Source organism: Pleurodeles waltl, chromosome 2_2, assembly GCF_031143425.1.
Source record: "Pleurodeles waltl isolate 20211129_DDA chromosome 2_2, aPleWal1.hap1.20221129, whole genome shotgun sequence".
Taxonomy (NCBI): domain Eukaryota; kingdom Metazoa; phylum Chordata; class Amphibia; order Caudata; family Salamandridae; genus Pleurodeles; species Pleurodeles waltl.
Genome location: NC_090439.1, coordinates 69,241,717 through 69,257,968, shown reverse-complemented (window position 1 = coordinate 69,257,968; position 16,252 = coordinate 69,241,717). Strand labels below are relative to the sequence as shown.

Sequence of the window (16,252 nt, the reverse complement as noted above, 5' to 3'; positions counted from 1 at the left end):
AAACATGCTTGACTGAAGTCAGAGTGCCTGGACAACCCAAGGAAGTAACTGCTGAAGAGGGGTGAAGCATAGCCATGAAGAGCCCTGCAAAGAGCTCCCCACCTTGGTCAGACAGTGGCCCATGCCGCTGCACTGAATTTAGCCTGCCAGACAAGGCCCGTGTCTGCTCATGCCACCCCCAAGAATACCTGATGACGATACAGGGAGGAGGCTGGACCGCAAGCTATTGCCATAAAATTATTTTAAACTCATACTCTTAACAATCTTTATTACTTAAAAGTAGTGAGTGAAGGAGTAAAGACTGACCTTGAGTCTTCCAACTTCATTACAGTTGCCTGGTTACAGGTGACTTCTTCACTAACAAACAGTTAATCATACAAAGTGACTGAACTGTCAATGGGGGGCCCCTGCCCTCATATATTTGGTGATAACTAGCAGTATACAGGCAGCCTAAAGAAGGTGGTAGAAACTGGGGCCTTGTAGTGAATGATTGGGAGCAAAGGCAGCTGGGTTGGTCAACAGTGATTCCACTCATGATATGGTCTGCATCATGACCATCATCATTTATTTGTGTGGGCCCCCCACTCAAATGCATTATAGCATGTCAAGCAATGGGAAAAACAGACAATTGTCAGTCAAGGCTGCGCTTTGAGCCCAAACATGCTACCACACTGGCCTCCCAGGAGACACTGGGATATCAGACTCTGCCTCAAACCCCAGGAGACATAGACAACAACATAACATCGCTGTTAGAAGTGATGCAGGACAGCCAGGTCTCAAATGAATCCAAAATTGATGCACTCTCAACTCACATGCATTCCATCACATGGAAACTCGCCAAACATAACGATAGACCAACCAAGGCAGAAAGTCGGGTCTTGTTGTCAAGAGACACAATCACATCATGGGGAGAGGCTCGCCTCAACATAGAAAAGGTCTTACGAGTCTTTGTGGAAAAAACTGAATATTCACAGGTCAAATCTGGACACAATAATATTTCTATCCTAGGTATCCCTGAATTAGTGGACACAGGACGGATAAAGGAATAATTTCAAGGTGAACGCCTTGTCACACCTGCTGCTGGTGGTGGTGGTGAGCACACAGCGGATGTTTGACCACCAGCTACCCCCACTGCATTATAGTCCGACAACAGGAACACAGAGCTACGATTGGTCAGAGTAATTAGGCAAGACATCATCATTGAGGTACAGGAGGCCAGAAGAAAATTTGTACCCATCAAGCAGCAACTCCTTAGGGGAAATATACATTATGCCCTGTAATATCCTGCTCAGTTGAAGATCAAGCATTAAAATTATGATATCTTCCAGACACCTCAGATAGCTGCCAAATTCCAGAAAAAACTGTCCCAGAGAGCACTGCATGACAAAAGCACACGACTGACTAGTTGAGACTAAGCATAATGTTATCACATTAGCCCTTCATCTTGGTGGTTTCTATGATCCGGTGCCGGAACTGTATTACCTCTATGCCCAAGCACATTTTACATGCCAGTGGTTTCACTCTATTCCTTATCCTGTGCACCTGCTCGCTGAAAAAGCTGCAGTTGCCCTACGCCACAGACCCAGTCCAACGTTACACTCTCAACGTGACATTGGCCACTTGCACATCCAGAGCCGGGAGGGAACTAGGTAGGCAGACGGGTAGGCTTGGTGATTCTCTATTAGCCCTCCCTCTTCGCCATCACCCTGATAACCGCCACACATAAACCTAGGGTGGTTTCTCAATTGTTTAAATGTAGACTGTGCAAATGAGGAGTTCTCTAGGACATAAAACGATTCATAACATTGGAACGTTTCATAGGGCCCGTACCATGTAACTCGTTAGATATATTCCTTTACCACAGACAGAGGGCACTAGGAAAAGTTACCCTGGGTTTTCCAGTGGAACTTGCAATTTGCCATACGGTGGTGAAACATGCTGTGGCAACCTCCACTAAACAAGTGATCTTTAAACTATGCAGCACAGCATTAGAGGAGACGCCCGGGCCTGGGCTTGATTGATCTCACTGGGAGGAAGAGGTAAGCCTTCTTTTCCTCCCAGTGCTCGGTAACTGGGTTGAGGGTGGGTGAGCCCTTTCATGTACCCTGCTTTTGGGGAGGATAAAAAAGGTCGATGGAATCTGCACTGTGTACAAGTATTGACCTCTGTAATAAAACTTGCTGAAACCTAAAAGTAAAAGTTGCAGGTGCTTTAACATACAGGCAAGAAAGATTTATGTGCAATAATACTCTCAATACTCTCTTACACCTAAAAACATAGCACATGATTTTGTAGCTAAAAATTGCCAAACCTGTCATCAAATGGTACGATTGTGTTTTGTTCGCAACCCTACTCAAGGGTTAAGCAAAGTATAAATTACTGCTTGATAACATTAGCAGCCAAAGTAATAAACCCTTGAAAGTGTACTGACCGGGTGCTACTTACACAGAACCAATATTTTGTGTACCTTCCTGCCAAACAGCACAGCTTTAATAACTGTGAACACTTGGCTCAGCTACCAGTGAGTAATTATGACCTGAATTCACAGAGACATAAAGAAATCCAGCACCAACAGAGCTGCCTTGGCCACCATCTTCGAGGGTTGTTTGTTAGTCAAATAACTCAAATCAAATAAGATTTATTCGGCACTGAGCCATAAAATCAACAATTCATTTAACACTTACAATTGTCTAAACAGATTATAAAAAAGAACAATTAAAACAACAAAACCATAAAATTCATAGGACTCCTAAGATGGCCAGAGCAATTTCATTTTACTTATCTAAACAGGAGCTTTGTTGTTCGTACATTCGTTATTCTAATGGAATCTCTTTGTATTGCTTCGTGTTTACTAGCACTAACCTAATAAAATGTAAAACAGCAGGGCAGATTTTTACAACTAGTAGCCTTTGCAGCAATTCTAAGCCCATTTGATATTTTCTGACCTTTGAATTACACCACATAGGAACCAAGAAGGTTTTACATGGAACGGAACAGAGGGTACAAAACATAACAAAGAGACACGTACTTTGTCTTGTAATGTTATTACAGCGGCACGCAGGTAAACCTGGTGGCCAAAACTTTTGCGATGGAAAAGCCACCTTAAAGTACAATATGTTTAACCTACAAAGAGTCAAATAATAGCGCTGAATTTCAAAGCACCTCGTAGTTGACACCGGGGCATTTCTCACAACTGTGTGCAAGTAGGGCGCACTTTCCATTATATTATCCCTACTCCCTTCAAGATACCGCTTTTGAATAGTTTGCTTGTATTTGAGACTGAATTCTTGTGGGTTTCTAAATACACCTCAGCCATACCTAATTTATTGCACATGCTCCGCACGTATGTGATTCAGGGAATTCGTTAGGCGCCACCTAATGCCAGACATGCAGGATCTCACTAAGGCTGCCTCAGCATTCCCCCAGCACTTGGGGCCAGATGTAGCAAAGGGTTTTTCCCATTCTGTGTCAATGGGAAAATGTGTTCGTACATATGGCCCTTAATCCTTAACAGTAACGAAGCTAAATTAATTTGGTCCTCAATATATGGCAGTCCTAGTTCCTCACGAGTAATACAAGTTGCTGGGTTTTTCTGTACTGCCCGTAATCTGCGGGCAAAAGCATTTTCCAATTGCTGGATTGGCCCTGGGTTACCATAGCTCCAGACACCTGCCCAGCAAAGGAACATTTATTTTTATACAAGCGGACATCGCTTTAATGGGTTTCTTTCTCAATATCCGAGCACATCTGCAAATTGCCTCCATGTTCCTTCCTCGTTGCTGTGCTTTTACAGTAAGGAGGGCATTCGAGCCAAGAGATGTGCTAAAAGTAATTCCTAAATAATTAAAACTACTCGCCTTATCCAAGCGACCCCCCCCCCAATATTAAAGTACTTTGTTTTCATTTTTGGTCACTGACAAGACATAACATGTTTTGGTCAAATGCACTGTTAAATCTCAGGAATCCATATAATGCAGGAAGTAATCCAACAATATCTAGAGACCATTTGCTGTGCCTGACATTAAAACCATGTCGCAAAGCAGAATGGGTATATGTTAGTTGCCCATCTTTGGCATGTCCTTATCTGTTCTTAAAAGTTGTTTACTGACCCTATTTAGATAAAGAAGGAACAATAAGAGGGCAAAGATGCATTCCTGTCTCACACTCCATATAGATCTTATCCGAGTAGTCCTCTCTCTCCCTGTGGGCCATAATGAATTGTTATTTTTGGATCATGATTTAAACACTTAATAAGGTCTAACAAATCAGGATCCACTCCCAAGCTTTCTATCATAAGCCATAGATTTGCTGTTTACCAATGTCATAAGCACTTGTTAGATCAATGACTGCCATATGGAGGATACCCTTCTTGGCTAAAACATACTTCCCTCCTGTGAGGTATAGGTCCAGCGGTTGCTTGACTGTGCCAATACCCTGCCTGAAACCAAACCTCCAGCAGAATTTTGTTTTTACTGGCCCAAGATTCGAGCCCTGATAAGATCACTCTCACCAGAATCTTAACACTAAAGTCTAATAAGGAGAGGGATCTATAGCATGAGGGTAAGGCTCGGTCTCCTTTTTAAGTCGAATGTAAGCGCTCAACCTCATGTTTAATTTTAAGTACACTTCTTCTGTGGGCTTCCAGCTATTTCATTTGTTAGTTTCTGAGTCATTTAAAATCCTTGCTTGTTAGTGATCAATCATGCCTCTTTGTCCCTCCTCCTGTGTGGTAGCAGTGAGCAACTACTGTATAATTATGATTTGTCCTGTTTATCTGGACTGTAAGGGACTTTTTTTTATTTTTATTTTTACTTTGTTTCCTGCTCCAGTCCAGGGAAGCTTCCCTTTTCATTTGCACAGCATTCTTCCTCTGAGCTTAGCTGGAAACAAGGCTATATATCACACTGTTTTCTTGGTCACAATTGGCCTTTGTGGGCTCTGCACACCCTCTCTCAGCTGTCTGGTTCCCACCTTCTTTGGCTTGAATTTTCTTTACCAAGTGTGCCTGCCTGTGTGCTGAGAGGAAGGGCGGAGGATCGATTGTAATTGCTAATAGCCTAGGCACCCAGCTCTACCAAGGCTCCACAATCCGTAGAGACAGTGCCACTTCTGCTCCATACTGGGATCCCACTCATAGCTCCATCAGTGCACCTCAGTTCACATACTCCAAGCCCTCAGTCGTGCCAGTGCTAGGAACCTCACACATGCTGTCTGCCAGAGCACCTCAGCTCTTGCAGTCAGTACACTCTGCTGCTCCAGTACTGGGACCTCAGGCGCAGCTCCATCAGTGCACCTCAGGTCACACACTCCAAGCCCTCAGCCATACCAGGACCCCACACACACTGTCTGCCAGAGCACCTCAGTTCTTACAGTCAGTGCACTCTGCTATTCCAGTACCTGGTCCTCAGGCACAGCTCCATCAGTGCACCTCAGTTCTACCCCAACAAGGTCACTTCTTTTCCTATACTGGAACCCCGGTCACTTACAGTTCTATTCCAGCAGGTCAATTCTAATATTCAGTCCCACTGCCAAACCAATATTGGACCCAAAAGAGCAATACATAGCTCAGCTAGTGCACCTCAAGTCTAACATCCAACGCCACTGTTGATGGGAACCACCACAGCTCCGCCAGAACCCACCAACTTTAACATTCAGTGCACATTTCTTCTCTGTACTAAGGCTCAAACACGCTCCTCAGGACTCCTCGCTTCTGTGGTTCAGAGGCAATGTCCCTTCCAGGCTGGGCCCTACTCCCAGCTTCACCAGGGCACCTCCAGGCTAGCACTTGGCAACACTGGCACACCAATACTAGGTACCATACATAGCTCCTTTAACATACCTCACTTCTGACCTTGTGTGCCCGTTACTATTCCAGTACTGCAGCCCACATACAACTCTGTCAGTGCACCTCAACCCTAACATGTAGCACTCAATTATTCCACTACCTGGAATTATACAGTGCTCCGTTTCTCATTCTTCACCTGCTGCCTTTCTGTAGTTTCAGCACTGGGCTGGGACACAGCTCTGTGTATACCCCAATCCTGATCTGAAGCGCCCCAATGCTGCTGTATTAGGGTTCACATACAACTCTGTTCCTCCTACTGTTCCCGCAATGCTCCCTGCTATTCCACACACTGACTTCTGTTTGAGGACGTGAGGGAGCCAATTAAATCTATTCTTAGCTTACTCTGTTTACTCTCAATGTTATCCCTCTCCCCCACTTTTCTTTTTCCAGCTCTTAAAATGCACACAGTAACAGTTTTTCTCTTTCAATTGTTTATTTCTACTTTTCTCCCTTTATTTTACTTCCCTCTCCCTCTTGCTACCTCCTCTTTCAATCTCGCAAAAACTTGGTTATTTCTTTCCTTGTTTCGTTCCTCTTTTTTCTTCCCTTCATTCTTTCTTTGTATTTTTTATTTGCTCTTTCCTTTGACTCTGTATGCGTCCTTTCACTTTTGTTTTTAGATCTTTCATCCTTCATTTCTCTGGTGTTCTTACCTTTACCTGCCAATTTATGTTTTACTAGAAGTCTCTCTTTTTCCCCATCTGTATGTGGAAGCCACAAGTTACTTGTCGGGACCTGAAATGTCTAAGTGGTTTTCCCATTCTATGTTTGTGGGAAATTTGTCAGTACGTACGTGTTAATTTTTCTCTCTCTTTTCACACTTTCATTATTTTTTACTCTCTTTCGCTTGTTAGCTTCCTTTCTGTCTTCTCTCTCACACGTTTTATCTATTTCTTCTTAGTTGCGTTTTCATTTTCTCGTTCTTTTAATTATTTTTTGTGATACCTTCTTTCTTCCTTTTGTGTGCTGAATTCCTTTCGCTTCTCTTTTTCTGCCCCATCCGCTTTCTCTCCTGAGGCCTAGTATCAATGGAGCACCAGGTGCAGTGGCACTGGGGCCCAGAGACCTATGGGCCTCATTCAACTCCAATTACTGCAGTATTTCCCTACCAAAATTGCAGTCAACCATTTTTCTTTCTCACTGCAGGGCCCATGACGCCGTTACTATGCCACTAGTACTCTCCATCCTTACCTTCAAATCCCTCTCTCTTTTCACCCTCCAATCCGTCCCAAATTATATTTTGGTTATGGTGTTTTGAGCGTTACCATCTAATGCCAAAAGTTTATTTATGATTAAGGTTTACATGATGATTGTATCTGTTTCAATATAGAGAAAGAAGGTAAATGGAAGTGCTTTAGTTAAATGCTGGGCGACTGGAATTATATTACAGGAAAAGCCGAAATTATGAGGCAAGGTTGACCAATTTAGGTGGCAAGAAAAGTCCAGTTATACATTTACAGTGCCAGTAGCTTGAACTCAAGAAAACACAAGACCTATTGCATTGGAAATGCTTGTTTAAAGATAGGAACGGCTACGGCTGTCTTCCAAGAAGCTGGCTTTGGGCCCATTATGGCGCTCCTTTGTATATTGGTTCGTAAGGGGACCAACAGATTTATAGAAACCAGTGGGGATCCCGTCTGGCCCTGGTGCTTTCCCTGACGCACACTGTTAAATGGCCAGAGCGACTTCACTTAGCTCAATGGAGGGAAAAACGAGTGACAGCTTTTTCTGGCCACAGCACTTTGAAGGCTCAATAACATGTGGTACACTGTTTTCTGGCTGAAGACCTTTTGTAAAGTGCAACACCCATCCTGATCAAGAAAGGATGGTTGAGAACAGCTAAATATGTAGCACTCTCAGGTATCTGCTGCCAGTGTAAAGTTTTCCGAAGATTTGCTTCTGATCTCAGTTTTCCTGTCCTCAAAGGCATTCTTACAAGAGCACCTCACTTCCCTCACCTGTCCCACTCTATGAGGTTTTACTTTCAAAGAGGATTTTAAATGTTTATGGGCAATGGTGCAGGCTTTGTTGAACCATCCATATGGTTTGGGGTCTAATCTGGACTGAGTGGTGAGCAAGTTATTTGCAGTACATCTACACAAACTATCATATACGGCTATTAAGCCATGTTGGTCAGGATCTTCTAGACAATTTAAAACTAGATTCAAGTTTTCCTTCACAATTTTCTGATTAAAGGCAACAGGATCAACTTTTGCCCATTCCATTCTCAAACCTTCATTTCTTGAAAAGGCTATATCCTCTTTTTTTACCCCCTGAAATTATCTCCAGGTGGTTGCTAGGCATTCAGGCATGGTATAACACCAACTTCTGAACCATCATTAAAGGACAACATAACTTCCAATTCGCTGTCTCGTATGCACACTTCTAGATTGTGTCTGTGTTTGATTTGCCATCCCTCAACAGTCATATAGTATCAACCAAATGTTGCAGTCACAAACACTGTTCCACGTGTGTTGATCCCAGTTTCATATTGGCCTGTTTATGATGAAAATGCCCTTGGGAGTTTCAGTACAAAGAGATGCCAGTAAACGTGAAGAATAGCTGTAAAAATAAGTAAACCAGAAAAATGAGCAACCAACAGAAGAAGCAGTTATTATTTTAGGGATGATCTCATTTGCCTACCTAAATATGGACCGTTGGAGAGCTTAAAACATATCTTTTTAGTCTTTCCACAAACCAGCATTTACTTATCTGCATTCCTAAGTCTGCTGTGTATAACCTGCTGCCACAGGGTGCATGTGTCTATCTGATCACACCCTTCTCAGGGCACGTGCTCCTGCCTCCTACCAGTGGATGATTCACTTCATTCCACCTACTAGTCACCCACAAATCACAAAAAGTGCCTTTGTGCCAATGTTTTTTGTCCTTGTTTCCCACATAAAATGGAAACTATTTTTGGTTCTCACGCTGTCTGTTGACAGCCACTTATTTGTTGGCCCTTTAGGAAAGTAGTTCCAAAGACTGCAAGTCTGCATGAGAATCCTCATTCTGAAGAGAAATATCAAAGTTTTAAAACATTGGTCTAGATTCGAAAAGGTATGCAAAATCAACCTAGAGGCTCAAGTATCTTAGTATACAAGATTAAACACACATTTTTAATTACAGAAATAAATTAACATATTCCACTTAGGAGTTTAACTCCCAAGGGTGTGTTGTGGGTATTCCAGGCCGTGGATGCCGTCCTTAATAGGTCAACTGCCACAACCCTTAAAGTTCGTAGGTATTCACACACCGCCCTGATACATTTGGGAATGGCTGAATTAGGACCATTGCTGGGGTGGAAGTAAGAATGAAACACCTCCAAAATTGGTGGTGTAGTTCGCTATGGAGAATAAAAATAAAAAAAATAGTCAGCATGTGTGTACGCCTAGGGTCCTACAACAATCACAACTTATTATATGTAAACCTGGAACTGTCTGAGAAAAAAAATGAAATTTTCATCAAATGTTGACCAAGTAAGTCAATTTTCTTTAATTTGTTTTTAAAATCAGGCCCCAAAGTGCTTTGGGAAATAGCTGCTGATCACAAATGGCTGGTCTGAAATCATCCTGCCGGAACAAAATAAGCATACAAAGATGGTGGATAACTAAAATCTGACCAGGATTTTTATGGCTAGATGAAAAAGATAGCTAGTGAACGTACTTACCTGCAAAACAATGCAGCACTGAATGAAGTCATCAAAGGCAACTTGTGTTCTTCCTTGCCTATCAAATTTCCGAATTAAGATATCATAAAACTGGTCCGATAAACGGTATCCTGTGGGGGAAAAAGTAGGAAAAAAATCAAATAGTTACAAAAAGTGAGAGTTGTTGTGTAACCATAAATAGTTAGGACAAGAGTTAAGTGGTTTGCATGAGCCAATTTAAACTCATGACTCCATCACTAACCTTTGTGTTCTTTTTAGGCACGTTGGTCCTGTGCTGTAGTCAATAAATAACATCCTGCTATTTTTTAGGTTACATTTTGTTTTTTCCTTATCTTTCACTATTCAAAATGTGCCATAAAGAAAATGTTACTTACCCAGTAGACATCTGTTTGTGGTATGTAGTGCTGTAGATTCACATGCTTTGCACATGTCTGCCATCTAGTGTCGGGCTCGTAGTGCTACAAGTTGTTTTTCTTTGAAGAATATTTTCATGTCACAAGTTTGAGTGACTCCTCCTCTCAGTGATATTGCGCATGGGCATAGAGTCCTTTGTTAGATTGTTTTCCCCGAGGTGGGAGAAGTAAAGAGTGTATATATGTTATAAGTAGAAAGTAAAAAAAAATAAAAAAAAAGAGAAGTCCATACAATGTATTTACATATTTACAAGCTGTTGTACTACAATGTCCACAGGCTTCCGGGGAGGAGGGAGGGCGTATGTGAATCCACAGCACTACATGCCACAAACAGATGTCTGTTTGATGGCATGTATAGATGTAGATACACATGCTTTGTATAGACCGTAAAGCAGTCCCCTCCCACATAAGCAGTGGACTGCCTGTAGGAGCTGCAGTAGCTGAAATAATGTACTAAGGACTGCTTGGCCAACATCTGCTTCTTGACGGGCTAGAACATCTACATAGTAGTGTTAAGTAAATGTGGGTGGTGTAGACCAAGTAGCAGCTTTACAAATATCTGCTATTCGAATGTTTCCTTAAAAAGGCCAGAGGGACACCTTTTTGCCTGGTAGAGTGTACTCTAGGAGTTACTGGTAGTTGTCTTTTAGCTTTAAGATAACAAGTTTGGATACACTTTACTCTCCATCTAGCAAATCCATTCTTTGAAATTGGATTAACTTTGTTGAAAAAGTTATGAATAGTTGTTTTGATTTCCTAAAACTATTTGTCCTGTCAATGTAATACATGAGAGCTCTTAATATCCAGTGTATGGAGCGCTCTTTTAGCGACTGAGTCTGGCTGTGGTAAGAAAACTGCAACTCTGCTGAATGATTAATATGAAATGGTGAAACAACTTTAGGTAGAATTTTTAGGTTTATCCTAAGTACTATTTTGTCTTTATGTATTTGGAAAAAGCCTTCCTCTAAAGTCAATGTTTGTATTTCACTAACTCTTTTTAAAAAAGTTATAGCTACTAAAAAAGCAACCTTCCATGAAAGGAATTGTAAAGACCAGATTTACATGGGTTCAAATGGTGGACCCATAAGTCTGGTAAGAACAATGTTAAGGTTTAATAGAGGAGCTGGGTGAACTCTGGGTGGAATAACTCTCTTAAGGCCTTCCATAAATGCATTAATAACAGGAATTCAAAATAGAGACATGTCTATTCTGGATGTATGCAGCTATGGCTGTTAAATGAAGTCTAATAGAGTATGCTAGATTTGCCTTTTGCAAATGTAGCAAATAACAGACAATGTCTTGTACTGAGGGTTTAGTAGGATAAATATGTTTAGGTTGACAATAATATACAAAATGTTTCCATTTAGCAGCATAACTATCTAGTTGTAGGTTTGCATGCTTCTTTAAGAATATCCATACATTCAGAAGGAAGTTGTGAGTAACCAAACTCTATGACTTCAAGAGCCATATCACAACATTGAGTGCTCTGGGGTTTGGATGTCTGATTTGACCTCTCTTTTGAGTAAAAAGATCTGGTCTGTTTAAACGTTTGTGATGGGGAACCACTGACAGATCAAACAGCGTTATGTACCAATGTTGACATGCCCATACTGGGGCTACAAGTATCATGGTGAGTGAAGTTTGTTTCAATTTGCGTATTAGAAATGGTATGAGTGGGAGAGGCAGAAAATCGTAAGCAAACATCCCTGACCAATTCATCCATAGAGCATTGCCACTGAATGCAAAGTTTTGGCATTTTTAGTTTTCTGTGGTGGCAAAAAGATATATTTCTGGTGTTACCCACAACTGAAAGTATTGGTGAAGTACTTGTGGGTGAATGTTTGCTGCATCCTGCTTAATAGGTCCGCTAAGTGATTGTCTAATCCTGGGAGATATTCTGCCAGTAACTGAATGAGATTGTAAATTGCCCACTTCCAAATTATCTGAGCTAGAAGGGACAATTGTGATAAGTGTGTCCCACCCTCTGTTTTTGCAGATAATACATGTTTGTTATATTGTTTTTACGGACTAACACTATCTTGTTTGAGATTTGTGTGAAGAATGCTTTGAGTGCTAGAAGTTACAAATAACTGATGGAATGAGTCTGTTTAATGGGATCCCATTTCACCTGTATGGTGAGGTTGATGAGGTAAGCACCCCAACTTGTCTGTGATGCATCTGTTGTGAGAATGATCTGAGGGACAGGGTCCTGAAAGGGCTGCCATTTTGAAAGGTTGGTGGGATTCCACCATTGCAGAGAGCAGCGAGTCTGGCGGTCCAACAACACTAGATCCTGAGGATGACCCTGTGACTGAGACCACTGTTGGGAGAGGCACTGTTGTAGTGGATGCATGTGTGGTTTTTCATGGGGAACTATGGCTATACAAGAAGCCATCATTCCCAACAGTTGCATCACTAACTTCACTGCGTAAGTATGATTCTGCTGTAATTGGGAGATGAGATTTTGAAAAGCTTGAATCCTTGTTGGGTTTGGATAAGCTAATGCTGACTGAGGGTTCACAACTGCTCCCAGATAAGGCTGTTTTTGTGATGATTGAAGATGAGATTTGAGGTAATTTATTGTGAACCCCAAATTGTGTAAAAGATTGACAACGTTCGGGGTGTGTTCCTTCCAAGTTTTAATTGTATTAACTTAATGAGCTAGTCATCTACATAGTCTTCTTACAAATGCTGCTACTACTTCCAAGCTTTTTGTGAATGGTAGTACCTTGAATTGGTAGTGCTTTCCTGCAGTGATAGACCTTAGATATTTGTGATGTGCTGGATGTATGGGAATGTGGAAATAAGCATCTTTGAGATCCAATGCTGTCATGTAATTCCCTTGCTGTAACAGGGGTATAACATCTTGTAGAGAGACCATATGGAAATGGAGTGTGTATAGATTGAGAGGTCAAAGATCTAAAATTGATCTTAATGAACCATCCTTTGTTGGTATGAGGAAGTACATTGAATGTACTCCTGGCCCTGGGTGGGATGTAGGTACTGGTTCTATCGCCCCTTTGAGAAAAAGGGACTGTACTTCCCCCTTCAACAGAATGAGATGGTCTTGAGAAGGTTTGTGGGAACGAGAAGGAATGTTTGGTGGAATGGACATGAATTCTAGACAATAGCCATGTTGGATAATTGATAGAACCCACTGATCTGTTGTGATGTTGTACCATTGTGGATAAAAGTTTAATAGTCTTCCTCCCACAGGAGATGTATGATCTAATGGGTTTTGTAAGAAGTTACTTTTTTGTTGAGTTAGAAGAGCCTCTGGAAGCAGATGTTTTACCTTTTCATCTATTATTAGATACTCTGTAAGAACCTCTAAATGAACCTCTGTTATGTAAGTGTGACCCCTATTTCTGTTGCAAGGTGGGAGGGATTGTGGTTGATGGTTTGAAACCACCTCTAAATTGTGGCCTCTAGTGGGTGTGGTGTATAGTGCAACCATAGCTTTAGCTGTTTCTGAGTCTTTCTTGAGCTTTTCTAAGGTGGTATCCAAATAAATGCTCCTTATCAAAGGGCATGTTTAAAACAGCTTGCTGTATCTTGGGTTTAAAACCTGAAGATCTTAACCATGCATGTTTCCTGATAACTATGCTAATGTTGACCCCTCTTGCTGCTGTATCAGCTGCATTAGTGGCAGATCTTATTGAGTTATTAGAGCTAGCCTGTCCCTCTGCTACTATTTGTTGCCGTATTTTCTGATGTTCTGCTGGAACATGCTGCAACATCTCTTCCATCTTATCCTTGTGGGCCCTATCATATGTCGACAGGAGTGCCTCAGAATCTGCAATCCACCAGTGGTTTGCAGCCTAAGTAGCCGCTATTTTACCTGCTGCGTCTAATCTTTTACTTTCTTTGTCTGGAGGAGGAGCATCTCCTGTAGACAGACTATTGGCACATTTTCTTGCCACACTTAGCACTATAGTCAGGTGGTTATTGTTTTCTAATAAAAACAACAGGATCAGATGGTGCAGGTTTGTACTTTTTATTCAACCCCGAGTGTAATGATTCTTTCCTTGACGGGTTCCTTAAAAATTTCTGTAGCATGCCTAAGCATGCGTGGAAGCATAGGGAGACATTGCTACTCCTTGTGTGTAGATTTCAAGGTATTTAACAGAAAATGATCTTCAATGGGATCTGTATGCAATTGTGCGTTGTGATACGCATTAGCCCTAGCTATCAGTTAATTGTAAGCAGTGGTATCTACAGGGGGAGATGGCCTCGTTAGGTATAAATCTGGATCATTAGCGAGAATGGGATCAGGATCATACAGATCCCATGAGTATACATCTTCTTGAACCTCACTTAAGTCATCCCTATGAGGTGATGCGAATAATGTCTGTGGAAAGAACTGTGTAGTTGAGGGTGGTGGTGGGGTAGAAGGAAAGAAAGGACAATGTGGTGGTGAAGGCGGAGGTTGTTGTGCAGCCTTAGGTGGACACCCAGCGTCCAAAGTCTCCTGAAAGTTTTCTTTTAGTTGTTACAGGAGGAGAGACTATGATTCTTCCTGTTTCCTTCTGTATGTGAAGTTTGCGCTGCTTAGAGTCCATAACCTCTAATATAGGTTGTATTGTAGATGACACCTCAGTAACTGCATAATGTTTACTACTGGCAGTTTTCGATTCTAAAGGTTTCGAAATGGAATGCTTGACTCGGAACAAAAATGTCAGCTCTGGAAGTGGTGGTAATTTTTGCCGATTCAGGGTAGAAATGTCTTTGTTTGGTGTGATGGGGATGATGTACTCAAGTACTGCGCCGGTGGTATGGACTGACTGTCGACTTCAGAGTCTTGAGCTGAGTCCGAATCTGTATTGGAGATGATTGTGCGCTGTCCTACTTCTTCCTGCGTGTGCTCTTCTCCAAAGATGTTGGGTGTGTCTCCTGTCGACTTGGACGCCATGTCTAATCGACGTGCTCTTCGGTCCCGCAGAGTCTTCTTCGATCAAAATGATCTACAAGTGTCGCAGGTCTTTTCTCTCTGTTACGGAGACAGGCACAGAATTACACACCAAATGCTGGTCGGTGTATGTAAATTTGGTGTGACACAGAGGACAGAATCGAAACGGAGTTCGTTCCATTAGCCTAGCATTGTTCGACTACAATGTGTCGAAGTAGGCCCTAGAAGGGCAAGGTCATCGCTAAGGGTGTAAAATCGACCCAAACAATTGAAATCGAATCAACTATAAAGAGTAGAAAACATGATTGAAACTATAACGTTTGTAGAAAGTGAGAATAAAGTTCAGAAGATACCGACCCAAGATCCACCACAGCGAGAGGAAACACGTCTGAACCCGATGGCGGAAAGAAAGCAATCTAACAAAGGACACGATGCCCATGCGCAGTATCACCGAGGGGAGGAGTTACTCAAACTTGTGACTAGAAAAATATTCTTAGAAGAAAAACAACTTGTAACACTCTGAGCCCAACACTAGATGGCGGACTTATGCAGAGCATGTGTATCTACAGCTACACATACCATCGAACAATATGTATCAATGATTATATAAAATTACTAAACATATGCACTCTCAGGGGTGCCTTAGCCCCCTAGAAATCCCCAGAAAAGCCATCAAAATGCAAGATTAGTCAAGCAAATTGATTGCAAATTAATTACCAAAACCTGTAAGTGCTTGTTTCAGTTCGTTCTTATCAATCGCTCCTGAGCCATCTCTGTCGTATGTTCGGAACACGCCCTGCCAGTCTGTGATGTATTTCCAAACTCCAGCAAATTCGCTGAAGTTTATCCCTCTCTTGTTCTCTCGGTCAAACATGCCTGAAACAAAAGAGGAAAACACGGTATTTAAAGACCAGTACATTTAAAACAAGCATTGACCAGCAGGTCTCTCCTGCAAGAGGTACTGCCTTTGTCAATGTTCTTTTAGCCAATTGTACACCAGTGTAGTGTAGCATAGCTAAAAGTAACTAAAAAATAAATATTAATAAAGAGCTATGACGCGGCCAGCGCTGGCCCATGCCAAGCTTTTTATTTAATTTCTCACAAAGAGTGAGTGGGTGGGGGTTTCCAACACAAAGAGTGAGTGGGTGGGGGTTTCCAACACAAAGAGTGAGTGGGTGGGGGGTTTCCAACACACAGAGTGAGTGAGTGGTTGGGTGGGTGGGGGTTTCCAACACACAGAGTGAGTGGTTGGGTGGGTGGGGGTTTCCAACACACAGAGTGAGTGGGTGGGTGGGTGGTGGTTTCCAACACACAGAGTGAGTGGGTGGTGGTTTCCAACACAAAGAGTGGGTGGGTGGGTGGGGGTTTCCAACACAAAGAGTGGGTGGGTGGGTGGGGGTTTCCAACACAAAGAGTGG

The 16,252-nt window shown here is 42.1% G+C and overlaps 1 protein-coding gene across 3 annotated transcripts in view; it reads right to left on the bottom strand.

The window, feature by feature from the left end:
* PDCD6 (programmed cell death 6) overlaps positions 1-16,252 on the bottom strand; it is a 147,011-nt gene that overhangs the window by 23,528 nt on the left and 107,231 nt on the right. For 2 of the 3 annotated variants that reach the window (XM_069219466.1, XM_069219471.1), the window contains exons 4-5: positions 15,552-15,710; positions 9,513-9,622 (exon numbers count right to left, since the gene is read on the bottom strand). In XM_069219466.1, the coding sequence (XP_069075567.1) occupies positions 9,513-9,622; positions 15,552-15,710 (269 nt within the window). The remainder of the gene's footprint in view (positions 1-9,512; positions 9,623-15,551; positions 15,711-16,252) is intronic. The other variant, XM_069219476.1, reaches the window with a different exon arrangement.